The 15,612-nt window shown below is 36.3% G+C and overlaps 1 protein-coding gene across 1 annotated transcript in view; it reads left to right on the top strand.

Annotated features, from left to right (window-relative positions):
• Positions 1 to 2,327, top strand: part of Yeats4 (YEATS domain containing 4) — a 27,452-nt gene extending 25,125 nt beyond the window's left edge. The window contains exon 5 of the mRNA XM_048808296.1: positions 1,668 to 2,327. Within this exon, the coding sequence (XP_048664253.1) occupies positions 1,668 to 1,850 (183 nt within the window). The 3' untranslated portion in view covers positions 1,851 to 2,327. The remainder of the gene's footprint in view (positions 1 to 1,667) is intronic.
• Positions 2,328 to 15,612: the final 13,285 nt, after the last annotated feature.

Below are 15,612 nucleotides of genomic sequence, written 5' to 3'. Positions count from 1 at the left end.
GGGGGGGGGGGGGGGAAGCGGAAATATTCTATATCAATAGAAGACAGACTAAATGGGTCATGTATATCCATTCAATGAAGACTTCTACAGTCATTAAAAAGAATAAGACATCTCTGTGATATGAAATGAACTTAACAAAGTATTATTAAATGAAACAGCAAGGTCCAGAACAATGTGTGTACTATGATACAAAGTAAAAACAGTTGGATATTTGCATGTATATCAACAGACTGTTCTGGAAAGATACCAGAAAAAAACCTCACAGTGATTATCTGTGGGAAGAAGCACTAAATGGTGGGGGACAAGGGTAGGAGTGGAAGAAAATACTTTTTCACTCTCTGCCTATTTAGCCTTTTAATATATCATGTATTTAATACCTGTTTTTAAATACATATTTTAAAAAATAAAAGCCATGAAGAAATATAAGGATTGTTTTGGCAATACATGAGTTTGTGTTACAAAATGTATAATAAAAAGTAAACAACAAAAAGCAAAATAATGAAAGTACTCATATTTACTACCTGTTTTTTTAATGTGATAGATGCTTTGTAATTACTTTAGTTAATCCTCAAATCCTGAGAAACACCTAGTTTTCACTGTATCTCATAGAGGAAGAAATTGAGGGATACTTAAGAGATATATCCACATTTAGCTAATAAGGGGCTAAGGGTGTATTTTTGTATTTTGAACTCAATCAGAAAGCAGATTTCTCAGTTGTGTTTTTTCACCAAACCATCCTGTTTTCAACTAGTGACCACCCTAAACTTGTGAAAATGTGACTGTACTTTAATAATTACCAGCAACAATTACCTAAAATGTCCACAAGATGGCACTGTTGCATGCTAGCAGGCATTTTTCTTTGTGACATAATTTATGTTACACTGTCTAACTGGCATATTTAAATAAAAGTATCCTATTTTGCAGCAATTTATTATGTATCTGGATAGAATTTTTCAAATATTTAATGGTCCTTTGTCATCATAATAAGTGATAAGGCTTTTTATGAACTGGGCAGTTTTCTGGGTACTTCATATACATTAATTCTTTTAAAACCTTCTCAAGAGCTAGGGATATAGCTTAGTAATAAAGCACTTGCCTAGCATACAAAGGTACCTAAAATCTTCTCAAAAAACAATGCCATGAGGTATTTGTTATTCTAATTTCTGTTTTGTAAGTGAAGAAATGAGCACAGAGATGAAATTGCTTCAGGTGTCACAACTAATAACTGGTAGAACTGGAATTCAAATCTAAACAATTATTGATACTTTTGTAAAAAAAAAAAAAAAAAACAGGATTTTTTAAATGTAATTTTTCACTTGTACATCAATTTAAGTATACTTTTAATTGGCTCTTATTAGTTGCTGTCTCTTAGACTTGAATGCTCTCTTACTTCCAAATTAATGTGTATTAGGAAAAAAAAACAAGCAAGTGTCTTAAAACCTTAACAAAGAGTTAGTGGCTAGAATTTCATTCTTAACTACAAAAAAACCAAGTTTTACATTCTCTCTTGGGAATTCAGACTTCCTTACCTTCCACTGCCCGTTCATGTTTAATATGATATGATATATCTGAAATTGTAACATTTCATCATGAAAGCATTGACCTAAGGAAATACCAAATTTATGAAACATCTTAGACTTGTGAGAAAAATTAATTCAGTATAATTATTTGTTTCCTTAGTTGCAGAACTTGAAGTGAAAACCAGAGAAAAATTAGAAGCTGCCAAGAAAAAAACAAGCTTTGAAATTGCTGAGCTTAAGGAGAGATTAAAAGCAAGTCGTGAAACTATAAATTGTTTAAAAAATGAAATCAGGAAACTTGAAGAAGATGATCAGACAAAAGACATATGAACAGTTCTGAGGAGAACGTGGTAGTAAACTAAATTGAAAGTAAGGTGGACTTCAATGGAGAAATGGACTTACTGCGAATGCTATGATGTTTCTTAGAGGATCTGTATATGTCATTGTTGACCATGAATTTCTCAGCAATGATGTCATTTGTTCTATTCAAGCAATCTTTAATAACAAATATATATGTATAATAAGAATGGATGCTGGGCATTTTATAAACCCATTTTAGGGAAAGTGTATGATAAGCACAATTTTTAAAAAATTTTATTGGAATATATGTGTAGCTTATTTTCCTTTTGACAAGCATCAAAATTTCATTATAATGTATAACTTGTACAAATTTTGTACTTCTCTAGTAGTTGTAATTAGTGATGAGTATGTATATTTCATTTATTCAAGTTCTTACTTGCCCCCTTCTACCTCTTTTGTATATAATATGACCAGTAAGTATTCAATAAATGTATCTTATAGATCCTATTTCTGCCTTTTTGGTATGTTTCTTCCTCTTTGAAGTCAATTAATATGTTTCCATAGTATTGTTGCCTCAGAGCATTATTTAAGAAATGCTTTGTTTTTAAGTTGTGGCATTTTATAAGAATTTTGAAGGTCATGCAAAAGTTTCTGTGGTTTGGAATTTCTGCAAGGGTCCTCTAGGGCTTGAGGGTGGTGGCACTTCTTTTAGTTGTGGCAGGGATCATTCAGTCTTCCCCCATATTTTAGAGGAATGCCTGCTAGACCCTTGAGGATAAAATTCCCCACAGTATAGGGTAGGGTCTGGTGATAGATCAGAAAAAAATAATAAGGAAAAATTATCATTCTACTTGAGAAACTTTGATGTGGGGGATTATCCCTCTATTCATTAAAATCAGGGTCCATTTAGGCAGATCTGACTGTGCATGCATGGATATATGGGTTCAAAATATGTTATGGCTCAGTCTTGCCCTCTGTCAGCTCTTATTACTATGTTAACTATAATCTTGAAAGGATCTCCCTGTGAGGTTATAAGGAACTCCTATAGCTCAATGATTAAAAAGTAGCCTAACTTAGAAATGGACAAAGTATTTGAATCAACTATTTCCTCAAAGAGGATGTAGAAATGGCCAAAAGCACATGAGAAAATGTTCAACATCCTTAGGAGAATATAAATAACCATAGAAAGATACTGCTTTATACCCACTAGCATGGCCATAATTTTAAACAAAACAAACACAAAATTAATGAGGTTGCAGAGGAATTAGAACTCTCATATGTTGCTAGTGGAGATGTAAAATGAGGAGGCCACTTTGGAAAGTAGTTTGGCATTTCCTCAAAAAGTAAACAGCCAAGCTTGGCTGTCTGTGGTTTCAACTACTTAAGAGGCTGAGGCAGTACAATCACTTGAGCCCAAGAGTTCATAGCCCCATTCTACAAATCTAAAAGTATATTTAGCAAGGAATAATTCCCTCATCAAGAAGAATTAATGGATACTCAATTAATTAGGTAGCTCACTTCTTTAAAGATCAAAATACCTATGTATATCAAGGTACAATTCATAATAGCCAAGTTATGGAATCCAGCCTACGTGCATGTCAATGAATGAATAAAATTACACACACACACACACACACACACACATATATATATATCTGTGTATCTATATATATGTAAATACACGTGTGTGTGTGTGTGCGTGCACGTATAAAACATTTCTAAGCTATGTAGGTAGTGCTGTTATCCATATTTTACAGGTAGATTCAGAAACCATAGCTCGATATTGGTTCACAGTGATCACTCAGATGGGTGGGTAATGTATAGCTGTGGGCCTCTCTGCCTCAATATACTCAATTCTCATGTTCAAAACATTAGAACTGTTAATTGTTGCTCATGCATAAATACTTCTCGAACTTCCTTTAAAACATCCTGTAATTAAAGCTGATCTTGAGTGTCCATGTGCAGTATGAAATGTTCCCTAAAGTGCCAGCACATATTATTGCTTGGGCTTAAAGATGAGAAGCACAAAAGGGAATCTAAAATACTAAACCAAGAAGTTACAATTTAAATTTCCCCTTGGAAGATATAAGAAAAGGTTTAAACACTTTTCTGCATATGAAATTTTTCCATTTCAAATAAGAGTGGTGATGTACAGTCACGGTGACTCCGAATGGTTTCACATGTATATTTGGACAGTCAACTTTTTAGGTAATGGTCATAAGTGACTCCCTTACTTCTCCCATTCATACTGAGTTTGGGTGCCTCCAGTTGCATCCACTTCATACTCTGACCAGTTAAACATTCTGAGCATGCAGAGCAGGGGCTGTGATCTAGTTCTCTGCCTAGATAACTCAGAAAGGCAATAGTACCTAGATTTCCTTCAAGAATTGTTCTGAGTAGTAGAACTGTGTTCTTCGCAGAAAAAAATAACTTTTGATTAGAGGCTGTGCAAACTGGAGAATCAGTCTTTGTAACTCTGTAATGTTTTTGGTCTTCTGCTGGAAAGAAAAAAAGTGCTTTGAAGAATGAAAAAAAAAATTAGGACAGTAAGAAGTAGCCTTTTTCTGTCTTCTCTACAGTGCTTGAAACACTCAGTATTTCATATTAATCCGAAGCCTAAAGAAATAAACCAAAATGCTGAAGCAATTTTTGTACTATCGTGGTGAATCTTTTTCCTTTTCAAAATGTTTCTAATGTGCTTATATTTTATATTGGAAGCAATAAATGAGAATCTTAAATTTAAATAAATAAAACATTAAATATGAACATCAGGTGACAAATACATAACACTGTAGATAAGAATCTTGCTAGGACTAATATCCAGAGTAAATGAAGAACTCAAAACACACCAAATATACACACAATAAATTGACAAATGAACTGAACAGATACTTTTTTACAGATGGCCAGTAATTATATGAAAAAAAAATGTTCAAAATCTTTAGCCATCAGGGAAATGCAAATCAAACTACACTGAGATTCCATCTTACCCCAGTCAGAAGGGCTATCATCAAGAATACAAGAAGCAATACCTTGGGGTTGGGGATGTGGCTCAGTGAGAGAGTACTTACCTAGCACGCGCAAGGCCTTGGGTTCCATCTCCAGCACCACCACCACCACAACAAAAATGCATTATTGGTGGAAAATGTCAATTATTACAGCTACTAAGGAAATCAGTATGGAGGTTTCTCAAAAAACTAAAACTAGAACTGATATCCAGCTATATCACTACTTGGTGTATACCCAAAGGAATTAATTCAGCATATTATGGAGGAAATATAAATATAGTATAAATATATATTTATATATATTACATATACTATATATATATTATATTTATATATTATATATATACACACACACACACACACAATGGAGTATTATACAGCCATAAGAAAGAATGAAATGCCATTTGCAGGAAAATGGTGGAACTGGAAAACATCAAATTAAGCAAAATAAGTCAGACACAGACAGGCATTGTGTTTTCCCTTGTGTAGAATGTGGTGGGGGCAACAACATTGAAAGTAGAAGAAAGACTACCATAGAAGAAGAGGATGGAAGGAAGAAGGAGACATACACTAATAATTGTTTTAAAAATCTTGCCAACTGTACATAACATGTAAGAAAACTCTGATGTTGTCAGGGATGGTGGCACATCCTTGTAATCCCAGCAACTCAGGAGGCTGAGGCAGGAGGATTGCAAATTTGAGGCCAGCCTCAGCAACTCAAAATAAAAATGATTTAGGGATGTAGCTTAGTGGTAAAGAACCCTTGGCTTCAATCCCTAGTACCAAAAAGAAAGAAAAGTCTGGTATTAAATACTGTTAGATAAAATTCTAAAGAACAGATATTTGAAATCTCTTGTAGAAGACATTTCCACTACCTATTCCTTAATATTACCCCTAATATCTCTTATTTTCAACTTCAAACTCTCGAAATTAAAACCAAAGAAAATTGGATTATACATGTACTAGCTAGAAAAAAAAGCACAAGTAAATATTTTCTTGAAGTTGGAAATAATTTTTTAAGGATAATATGAAACCTGAAAATCTCAAATTCAAATGAGTTTAGGAATCTCTTTAAAAAATAACCTGGGGAATGAAGGATGCAGAGGAAACAAAATTGCCCATAGATGGATAATTGTTGAAATTAGGTAATAAATATGTGGGAATTTCTGCCCCCCCCCCCCAGTACTGGAGATTGAACCCAGGGGCACTGTATAATGAGTTATATCACCAGCCCTTTTTATGTTTTATTTTGAGACATATTCTTACTAAGTTGTTGGGGCTAGCCTCAAACTTGTGATCCTTCTGGCTCAGCCACCTGAGTGGCTGGAATTACAGGCATGCACCAGGTTAGGTTCATGAGAATTTTTTAGTATATTCTCTATTTTTGAATATTCTCGTGGATTTCCATAATTCTTTTTATGTCACAGGAAATCATTACAATTTTTCTTTTTTCTTCTCTGTGAAGTCAGTAACTGAAAAAGCATATCATTTTGACCTTATCCCATCAGTGCACTCTTTGAGACGATGACAGTAGCTTCCAATTGCATCGTTAGCATGTTTACTTCAGTATTCTGATAATTTTAATAATTTTAGCAAATTCTTCAACACTGATCATTGGGTAATATAAAAGTTTGGAAGCATATATGAGAGGGAAATAGAAAGGAGGGAAACAGAAAATGAGAAAGAAAATCCCCTGGGGAGCTTTGTACAAAAAGTACAGAATCCCAAGTTTTACCCCGAGAAATGAGCTGAATGAAGTCTGGCATAGAGGCTTGAGAATTTGCATTTCTACAAGGCATCCAGGGGATTTGAGAAACTCATAGTGACACAACTTGATAAATTGAACTACATAAAAATAAAACACTCTGGAAGGGAAAAAAACAATAAAAGTAATCTACAGGAACATTGGGACATATATAACAGTGTCTACTTCCACAAGATAACATTCTTCCAAATCATTAAGGAACACAAAGACACTGGCGAAAGAAGCAAAAGACTTAAACAGTTCACTAAAAGGACATAAAAATGACCAGTAATTATGCTTGACGTTGCTAAACCTTAAGAATATGCAAATTTAAATAGCAAATATACGTGTAGGGTGGAGAAAATAAATACTGATGATACCAAAGAAAAGACTAGAAACATGCCTCTGGTTGATGTAGATGGTTGATTTGATTTTTTTAAATTTAAAATTCAAATTTACCCAGATATTCCATATTTGTGTTTGTTAACTTTACATCTCGGAAAGATTTTTAAAAACAAAATCAAAACAGACCCACTCCACCAACCCCACCTCCTCGCCAACCCCCCGACTTGCCAACCCCCCCACCCCCACCTCCACCACTCATCCCCCACCACCCCTACCACCCCCCACCTCTCCACCGCAAAAATAAATAAAATTAAATTAATAATAATCCAAAGCTAACTAGTGCTAGCAAGAGGTTCAGGGAAACAGCTACTCTCACACAATGATGGGGTTCTGGAGGACTATCTGGCAATATCTACTCAAGTACTCTCAGAATTTCACTTGTATATCTACTAAAACATTCTGACTCAACAATTTGACTTGTAAAGTTTATATTTGGTTAACTTTTCACTGAAAGCAACTAGACTTTCAAGAATAGAGTATTTAGAAGCATTTATACAAACATGCAAGATATGTACAAGAATGCTCACTGTAGTGTCATTTACAGTAAATAACAGAAAAAAATGGGATCAGGCAAATATGTACCAATAGGAGCTTGGTAACTATGATATATAGTGATGTAATGGAATTCTTTGCTGCTATCAAAATGAAAAAAACAAATTTATATGCCCTGACATAAAAAAAAAATCTATATTATGCTGGTTAGTAAGAGGAGTGGGGAAAGCAGTTTGAAAAAGTGTTCATATTCCCATTTGTAGATAATATTATAATAAATTAGGATATCCAGACAAAAATAACTTGGTGGAATTTTCACCAATCTTAACAACAGGAAGAATTATTACAGGGAATGTCACTACATTTTTGTCTAAGTGTTTGGATTTTTTTACAAAAGAATATTTATCATTTAAGTGAAAAGGAAGGGGAAGTAGTTTAAAAATTAAATGAAACAGGAAAACAGATGTCTTTATCAAAACATTGCCTCCTATGAACCAGATCATAGCAAAATGTTACAGAAAGTTCAAAGAAATGATGTAAGGGACCAAGGAGTCAAGACTTTATCAGTATTTTAGATAGGTACAGTGGTGCAGGCCTGTAATTCCAGCTGCTGGGGAGGCTGAGGCCAGAAGATCATGAGTTCAAAGCCAGCCTCAACAATAGCAAGGTGCTAAGCAACTCAGTGAGACCCTGTCTCTAAATAAAATACAAAATAGGGCTGGGGATGTGGCTCAGTGCCCCTGAGTTCAATCCCCAATAACAAAAAAAAAAAAAGACTTTATCAGTATCTTTACTGGAGGTCTTAATAGTAAGATCCTTGCCCTTCAGTGCATCATCCAGGGAACTAGGATAACATTAGGATTCTCATAGAAAATAGGGTTAAATCCATCTCCTGCTTCAGCCTATACTCTCTGCTTTTTAATTAGATTTAGTTACTTTTAATTAAAATAAGTTTTAATTAATTGGCATGCTAGGTTCCAGTAGCCTTATGTAATGTGCCCTATACAAACCCCAACTGAGAAGCCCTCCCCACCCCCACCCTGTTCTGTTTACTTTTTCTCACTTTCACTGCCCACTTACCTTAAATTAACTGTCCTCAACAGGCTTCAATGCTTTTCAGTATTTCCTTCACCTGCCCGTAGTTTGTTACTCATCATTGCTATTTGAAAATATCAGGTTAACTGAATCACCACTCCCCTAACTCACTAACTGAATAGTTCCAGAACTGTGAGGGAGCTCTAGGAACATCTCATTCCATTCTCTTATTTCATAAGGGACAAAGTCTTGAAGAAATTAAATTATTTCCAAAGTCACACTATCTGTTGGGGCCAGAGGTAGAATTTGAATTCAGCTTTCACCCCTAACTGAGCAGCTGTGGATACTTAAGTATCATGGTGTAGCTCCACCAGGACTTAGAGAAGAATATGTGAACTGGAAATCAACTTGGAAATTCACTCTGCAAGAAACCTAACTTTCCAGAAAAGGAGGAATCTGTAAATTTGGGTTTACTGTTACTCATACAGCCAAATTCTCTCTGCAAAATCTTGGTTTATTCTTTCTCCAATGAAGTTCATCAAATCATGTTTTCAAAATTAATGAGAGTTGTCACCCCCTACTTGGTTCAATTCTGTGCATGAATTGCAAACACAAATCTATTTACTCTGTACATTGGTAGATGCCCTCAGTTCTTACATCATTAAGACCACTGGCGCCATTCAATTGACTCCATAAACTTCCATCCACACAAAGTTTCTCTTTGTTCTCACCAAATCCTGAGCCTTCTTTCATCTCCCTAAATGCTCTCCTCGTCTGTAATTTTAATTCCCATTTATAGTATGCAGATTTATAATTAGGGGAAAATCAACTTTCTCGAGCCTCAGTTTCCTAGAGTGAATATGAGTATACTATCTGCCTCATGAAATTCTGTTTGAGAGTGAATGAAATAGCACATATAAAAGCGCTTTGGTGGGAATAAAGATAATCATGATATTCTAGCTATTTGCAAAACCCTTAAAGTAGTAGCAAACCAAATCCAACATAGAAAAGGGATTAAATGATCTTATCATCAAATAGGATTTAGCCCCAAAACTCAAGGCTAGTTTAATATGTAAAGTCAATCTATTTAATACACAGTTATGAGCTGAGTTATCCCCCAAAATTCATATGTTGAAGTTGAAAGCCCCAGCACCTCAAAATGTATTTATATTTAAAGTGTCGCTTAAGAGGTAATTTAATTAAAAAAAATTTTTTTTTTTAATTTTTGGTACTGGGGATTGAACCTGGAGCACTCACCGAAGTATATCCCCACCAACCCCCCCCCCCTTTTTTTTATCTTGAGACAGGGTCTTGCTAAGTTGCTTAGGACCTTGCTAAATTGCTAGACAGGCCTCAGGCTTTCGATCCTTGCCTCCTGAGGCACTGGAATTATGGTGTGCACCACTGCTCCCTGAAAGAGGTAACTGAATTAACACAGGGGCCACAAGGGTGGGCCCTAATCCAGTATGATTTAGATCCATATAAAAGGAGATTAGGATGCATATATGCACAGAGGGAGGTCATCTGAAGATACAGAGAGATGACAGCCAGCCACAAACCACGTAGAGAGGCCTCAGAAGAAACCACCATGCCCACACCTTGAACTCAGAGTTCTAACTTCCAGAAAATAAATTTCTGTGCTTTGTTATAGCAGCCCTAACAAACTAATACATACACTGTAAAATAGAATAAAGGACAAAAGAACACATGATCATCTCAATAAATGCAGAAAAAACATTTGACAAAAATCCAACATTCCTTTAGGATAAAACATTGAACAAATTAGGAATATAAGGGAATTTTCTCACCCTATGATGCCTTACATAATGGTCTTCAGCAGGATTGTGTCAACGTTTAGTTGAATTTACAAAGACTTCCTGTTGGGCATAAGTGGAAGGACCTTCAGGGTAAATTAAAAATAAATTTCCAAGTTAAAAAAAAATGTTTATACACAACTTCCATTTCAATCAGTAAGATCTTCACCTCATTTCTTAAATGTACTCTGAACTTGCTTGAATCTCACATTCTTCATCTTTCCCTGGGTTAGAATCTTTCCTAGGCTGATGGGTATCTCACATGGTTGAACCTAAGCCATATGGGGTGGTATGGATGAATCCTATATATAATATATTGGAAGTATATATGGAAGTTGTTCCCTGCCCAAATGAGCTGGCCTTCCTCTGAGATTCCACAGCCTTGTGTTTGTCTTTTTTGTTGTGGTTCATTCCTCTGTAAAGGGAGAGCTGGAATCAATCCCAGGTCTAGCTGGGAACCTAGGTTTTTGTTTTTTAAATATTTTTAGTTGTAGATGGACACAGTACCTTCCTTTATTTATTTATTTATTATTCTAATTTGTTATACATGACGGCAGAATGCATTTCAATTCATATTATATAGAGAGAGCGGGGGCTGGGGTTGTGGCTCAGTGATAGAGTGCTCACCTAGCAAGCACAAGGCACTGGGTTCGATCCTCAGCACCACATAAATGTAAAATAAAGATATTATATCCACCTAAAGCTTGAGAATAAATATTTTTAAAAAATACATATAGAGCACAATTTTTTATGTCTCTGGTTGTACACAAAGTAGAGTCACACCATTCACGTCTGCATACATGTACTTAGGGTAATGATGACTATCTCATTCCACCACCTTTATTTATTTTTATGTGGTGGTGAGGATCAAACCCAGTGCCTCCCACGAGCTAGGCAACCATGCTACCACTGAGCTACAGCCCCAGTCAGGAACCTAGGATTTTTAACTCTACTTTTTTCTCATCTTTCATGGCTTCTTAGTGAAAAAAGGGAGAGGATTCATTCTTGTTTATCCTAATAATTGTATGTAAAGCACGTGGCATGTCTCCCTTCTAATAAGTGTTCAGTAAATTGTTGCTGACTTTCCCCCACCCACCCCAGGGCAGTGTGAAGTGGGGGAGAAGGGGATAACCTGGGATTGAACCCAGGGGTGCTTAACCACTGAACCACATCCCCAGCTCTTTTTATTTTTTGAGACAGAGTCTCATTGAGTTACTTAGGCTCTTACTAAGTTGTTGAGCCTTGCCTAGAACTTGCAAACCTCCACCTCAGCCTCCCAAGTCTGTTGCTGGAATTTTATTTATTTTTCTCCAACACTTAATTCTGTTCTGCATCAGGCACAAGTCTAGTTGCAGATCTTGGCTTTGCCTACTGTGTGCTAGCCTGTCCCGAGGCTGGACACAGAGTCTTGTCCTTTCCTGTCCCTGTATCATAAATGAGTATCACATAGTTCCTGTGTCCAAAGTGAAAAAAACCACTAGATTTGGCCTAAAATGGGGCCATTCATGTGGATCTCATTCTGTATGCTAGGATTATTTCTATACCTAAGACTTTAGGAGACTACACAAATTTATACTATGTTTTTTGGTGTTTAATGACTATAACTAAGTTATTTTTATATCTGACTGATGCTTCTTACACTGATTTGCTAGATTCAGAATGCACAAGAGTCACTGACCCCAAGAGGGAGCTCAATGAATTCAGTCTGAGATCAGGTGCTTGTAAAAGTTCTGAATTGACTATATTAGTTCAAGTTACCCTTAAAAAGGAATTGTAGAAGAACTATGAAGTACAAGCACACTGACTCATTTTCTATTTAATCTCACCCAATGCTCGTCGCCTGCCTGATTTTATGTGTATTGCAGAAAGATTCACTCATGAGAAATTCACTTCCTAACCTAAATACATTGCAGTTTGGCCTTGACTTGACCTTCATTATGCGGCCTACTTCATCAGACGTCTTCAGGGCTTCTCTTAGCTAACCTCTTAATAACTTTTGTTAGAAATTGACCAACTTTTTTTTTTTAACCTGGAACTTCCTTTCTCTTTCCTTTCCATCACTATGATTTTTTTTTTTTTTTTGGTTTTGTTTTGTTTTTATTTCTCCCTTGTTTTTTCCTCTAGTCATTTTGACCAGTTTTTTTTTTTTTTTTGTTTGTTTGTTTGTTTTGTTTTTGTTTTTTTGGTTCCAGGGGTACTTTACTACTGAGTCACATCCCCAGCCTTTTTAAAATATTTTATTTAGAGAGAAGTTCTCACTGAGTTGCTTAGGGCCTTGATAAGTTGCTGAGGCTGGCCTTGAACTTACGATTCTCCTACCTCCACCTCCCTAGCCATTGGGCTTACAGGTGTGTGCCACAGTGCCCAGCTTGACCAGTTCTTCTCAGTCTCTCTCAGCATTTCCACTTCCTCTGTTCATCTTATAATTTTTTATTCTCTGAGGTGTCTCTCCTGAACCAACTTTTAAAAAATTGTTACTTGCTCATGTTTTTTTTTTCCAATTTTTTATTTGTTCTTTTTAGTTATACACGACAGTTGTTGCTCATGGTTTTAAATGCTGTTTTTAGGTTAACTATCCCAAGCCTAGATTTCTAGCCCAGATTCCTATGATGAGCTCCAGACTCTACATTTAAATACTTCCTAGAAGATGCATTTGGGTATTCTGTAGGCATGTTGATTGAATATGTCCAAAATTGAAGTTATCATCCCCTATTTCAATCTTCTCCCCACCATGAATTGCTTACCCTGGTAAATGGCATTAGTACCAACCCAGTTGCCCATGCTGTTAGCAGGAGATAGGATCTCCCAACTTAGACTCCTCTGGTGAGAACTGTAATCCTTACCCACTGAAATGAGTCCTGTGACCATGTTTCTGTTACGTGACCTCTCTCGCTCTGGCTGCATTAGATTTGGGTAGATGCTGAACCCAATTTGGACCAATCTGATTGTCACCTGGGATTATGCTCAGCTATTCGTAATGCTGGAACTAGAGGTGCAGTTATGTGGGTGGAGGAGAGTAAGGCTGGTTACAGAGAGAGAATGAGAAGCAGAGAGAGTAAAAGGAGGGCTTTAGATGGAAGTGAGGCTTTGGATAGAATACTGTGAGCCCTACCTGTGCCGAGTCCCATAGGGCAGCCCCTGTCCCTGGATCACCACTCTCTGGATACAAAAAGTTGGCCTCAACTCTGATAATTGATTCTTACTTTAAGTTCCACCTATTGAATTACCTGTCGTAAGTGTTGTCTTCCCCTAGCTGGACCCTGACTAATGTACGTATTGTTGCAAATAAGCACAAGAAACCTTCGTAAATTATTTTAAGGGTTGCCTGTGTTCCATGAAGATTCTACCATTTATTTATTTATTTGATTATTGAGGAACGCTTAAGTTGTTTCTTTGTTTTTTTTTCTTTTTTTGCTGTTATAATCAGTGCTGTAATGACCATGTATGTATTTCCATTAAAAAAAAAATTCTAGAAGCTATTAGGGAACAATGTATTAGGGGGTTGTTATTGTTTGTTCATTTGTTGTTTTGTGGTATTGGGGATTGAACCCAGGTGGCTTAATCTCCAGTCCTTTTATAATTTTTTATTTCATTTAAGACAGAATCTCATTAAGTTGCCAAGGTTCAAGGCTGGCTTCAAATTTGCAATCCTCCTGTCTCAGCCTCCTGAGTCGTTGGGGTTACAGACCAACGACTTATCATATACTTATTGTCTGTTTGCATTTATTTTTCTGTGAACTGCCATGTAACTGGTTTTATTTTTTGCCTTTTTTCATGCATCACCATGCCCAGCAGTGTATGCATTTTTAAACTTAATGATATTGGCAAATTTATTCCCCAAATTTGTACTAATTATTAGTTTCAACAAGTTTGCATTAGAATGTCGGCTTCTCTACTCCCTGGCCCACTTTTTGCCATTCTCTCTCTCTCTCTCTCTCTCTCTGTACTAGGAATTGAACCCAAGGGCACTTAATCACTGAGCCACATCCTCAGCCCTTTTTTGTATTTTATTTAGAGACAGGGTCTCATTGAGTTGCTTAGGGTCTTGCTAAATTGCTGAGGTTGGCTTTGAACTCAAGATTCTCCTGCCTCAACCTCCCAAGAAGCTGGGATTACAAGCGTGCACCACTGTGCCTGGCTCTTTTTGCCATTCTCTTGGGTGAAAAATATTTCATTGTTGCTTTGCATTTCTTTTTCTGTGACCTGCCATGTAACCGGTTTTATTTTTTGCCTTTTTTCATTGAATATTATATGGCATGAACTTTATCTAGAACAATAATTTTTAATTACTATTATCATCAGGGCTGGGGATATAGCTCAGTTTGTAGAGTTCTTGCCTTGCATGCACAAGGCCCTGGGTTCAATCTCTGGCACCACAAAAAAAAAAAAAAATCATCAAGTAGAACTGCCTATCAGCCAAGCACAGTGGCACATGCCTGCAGTCCCAGCAGCTCGGGAGGCTGAGGCAGGAGGATCAAAACCAGCCTCAGCAAAAGTGAGGTGCTAAACAACTCAGTGAGACCCTATCTATAAGTAAAACATAAAATAGGGCTGGGGATAGGGCTCAGTGGTCTAGTGCCCCTGAGTTCAAACCCCAGTGTTCCCTCCCCCTCTAGAAAAGAACTGCCTATCATTTCATTCCATGACTGTGCTATAATTATTCTTTTATTATTGGACATTTAGTTTGTTTCCAGTTTTTCCTAATATTTATAAATTATTTTTGTCTTTTCTTTTAGAAGTGAGAATGATTGAAAATAGGAATAGATCAGAATAAGATGTTCTCAAGTATGGTTATAAATAGCTAGAATTTCCCCCGAAGATCAGGGGTTTAGTCATCAGACAGACCTATCAGCAAGGTGAGAAACTTCTCCAGGTCTGTTTCCTCCACTAAGGACTGAATGAGAAGAGGTATGCAGAGTATTTTGGACAGTTCCTGACACATTGTAGGTACTAAATACATATTAGCCAATATAACATGAAATGTAATACATGCCTGAAGCTTATGTTACAGTAAATATACCTTTGTTCCTGAATGATTAAATTTTCTTTTTAGGATTAGCATATATTTAAACTTGAAATTGTCTGTCATATCCCTATTTGCTAGATATTTGCTAGATAGTTCTGGATCCTGTGATAACCACTGGGTGGTGTACTGGATCACAAGAGGATTCCAAAGTATATTTTAATGAGGAGAGTCTTGGGCTATCCAAACTTCTGAGAAAACTACTGGGAAATGCTGTTAAGCATTACAAGATCATCAGAGTCATCAAAGTCTCTTCAGGCTTCCTACTGAC

The sequence above is a fragment of the Marmota marmota genome, unplaced genomic scaffold (assembly GCF_001458135.2).
Source record: "Marmota marmota marmota unplaced genomic scaffold, marMar, whole genome shotgun sequence".
NCBI lineage: Eukaryota > Metazoa > Chordata > Mammalia > Rodentia > Sciuridae > Marmota > Marmota marmota.
The sequence above is the reverse complement of the archived record's forward strand: the minus strand, read 5'-3'. Positions and strand labels throughout refer to the sequence as shown.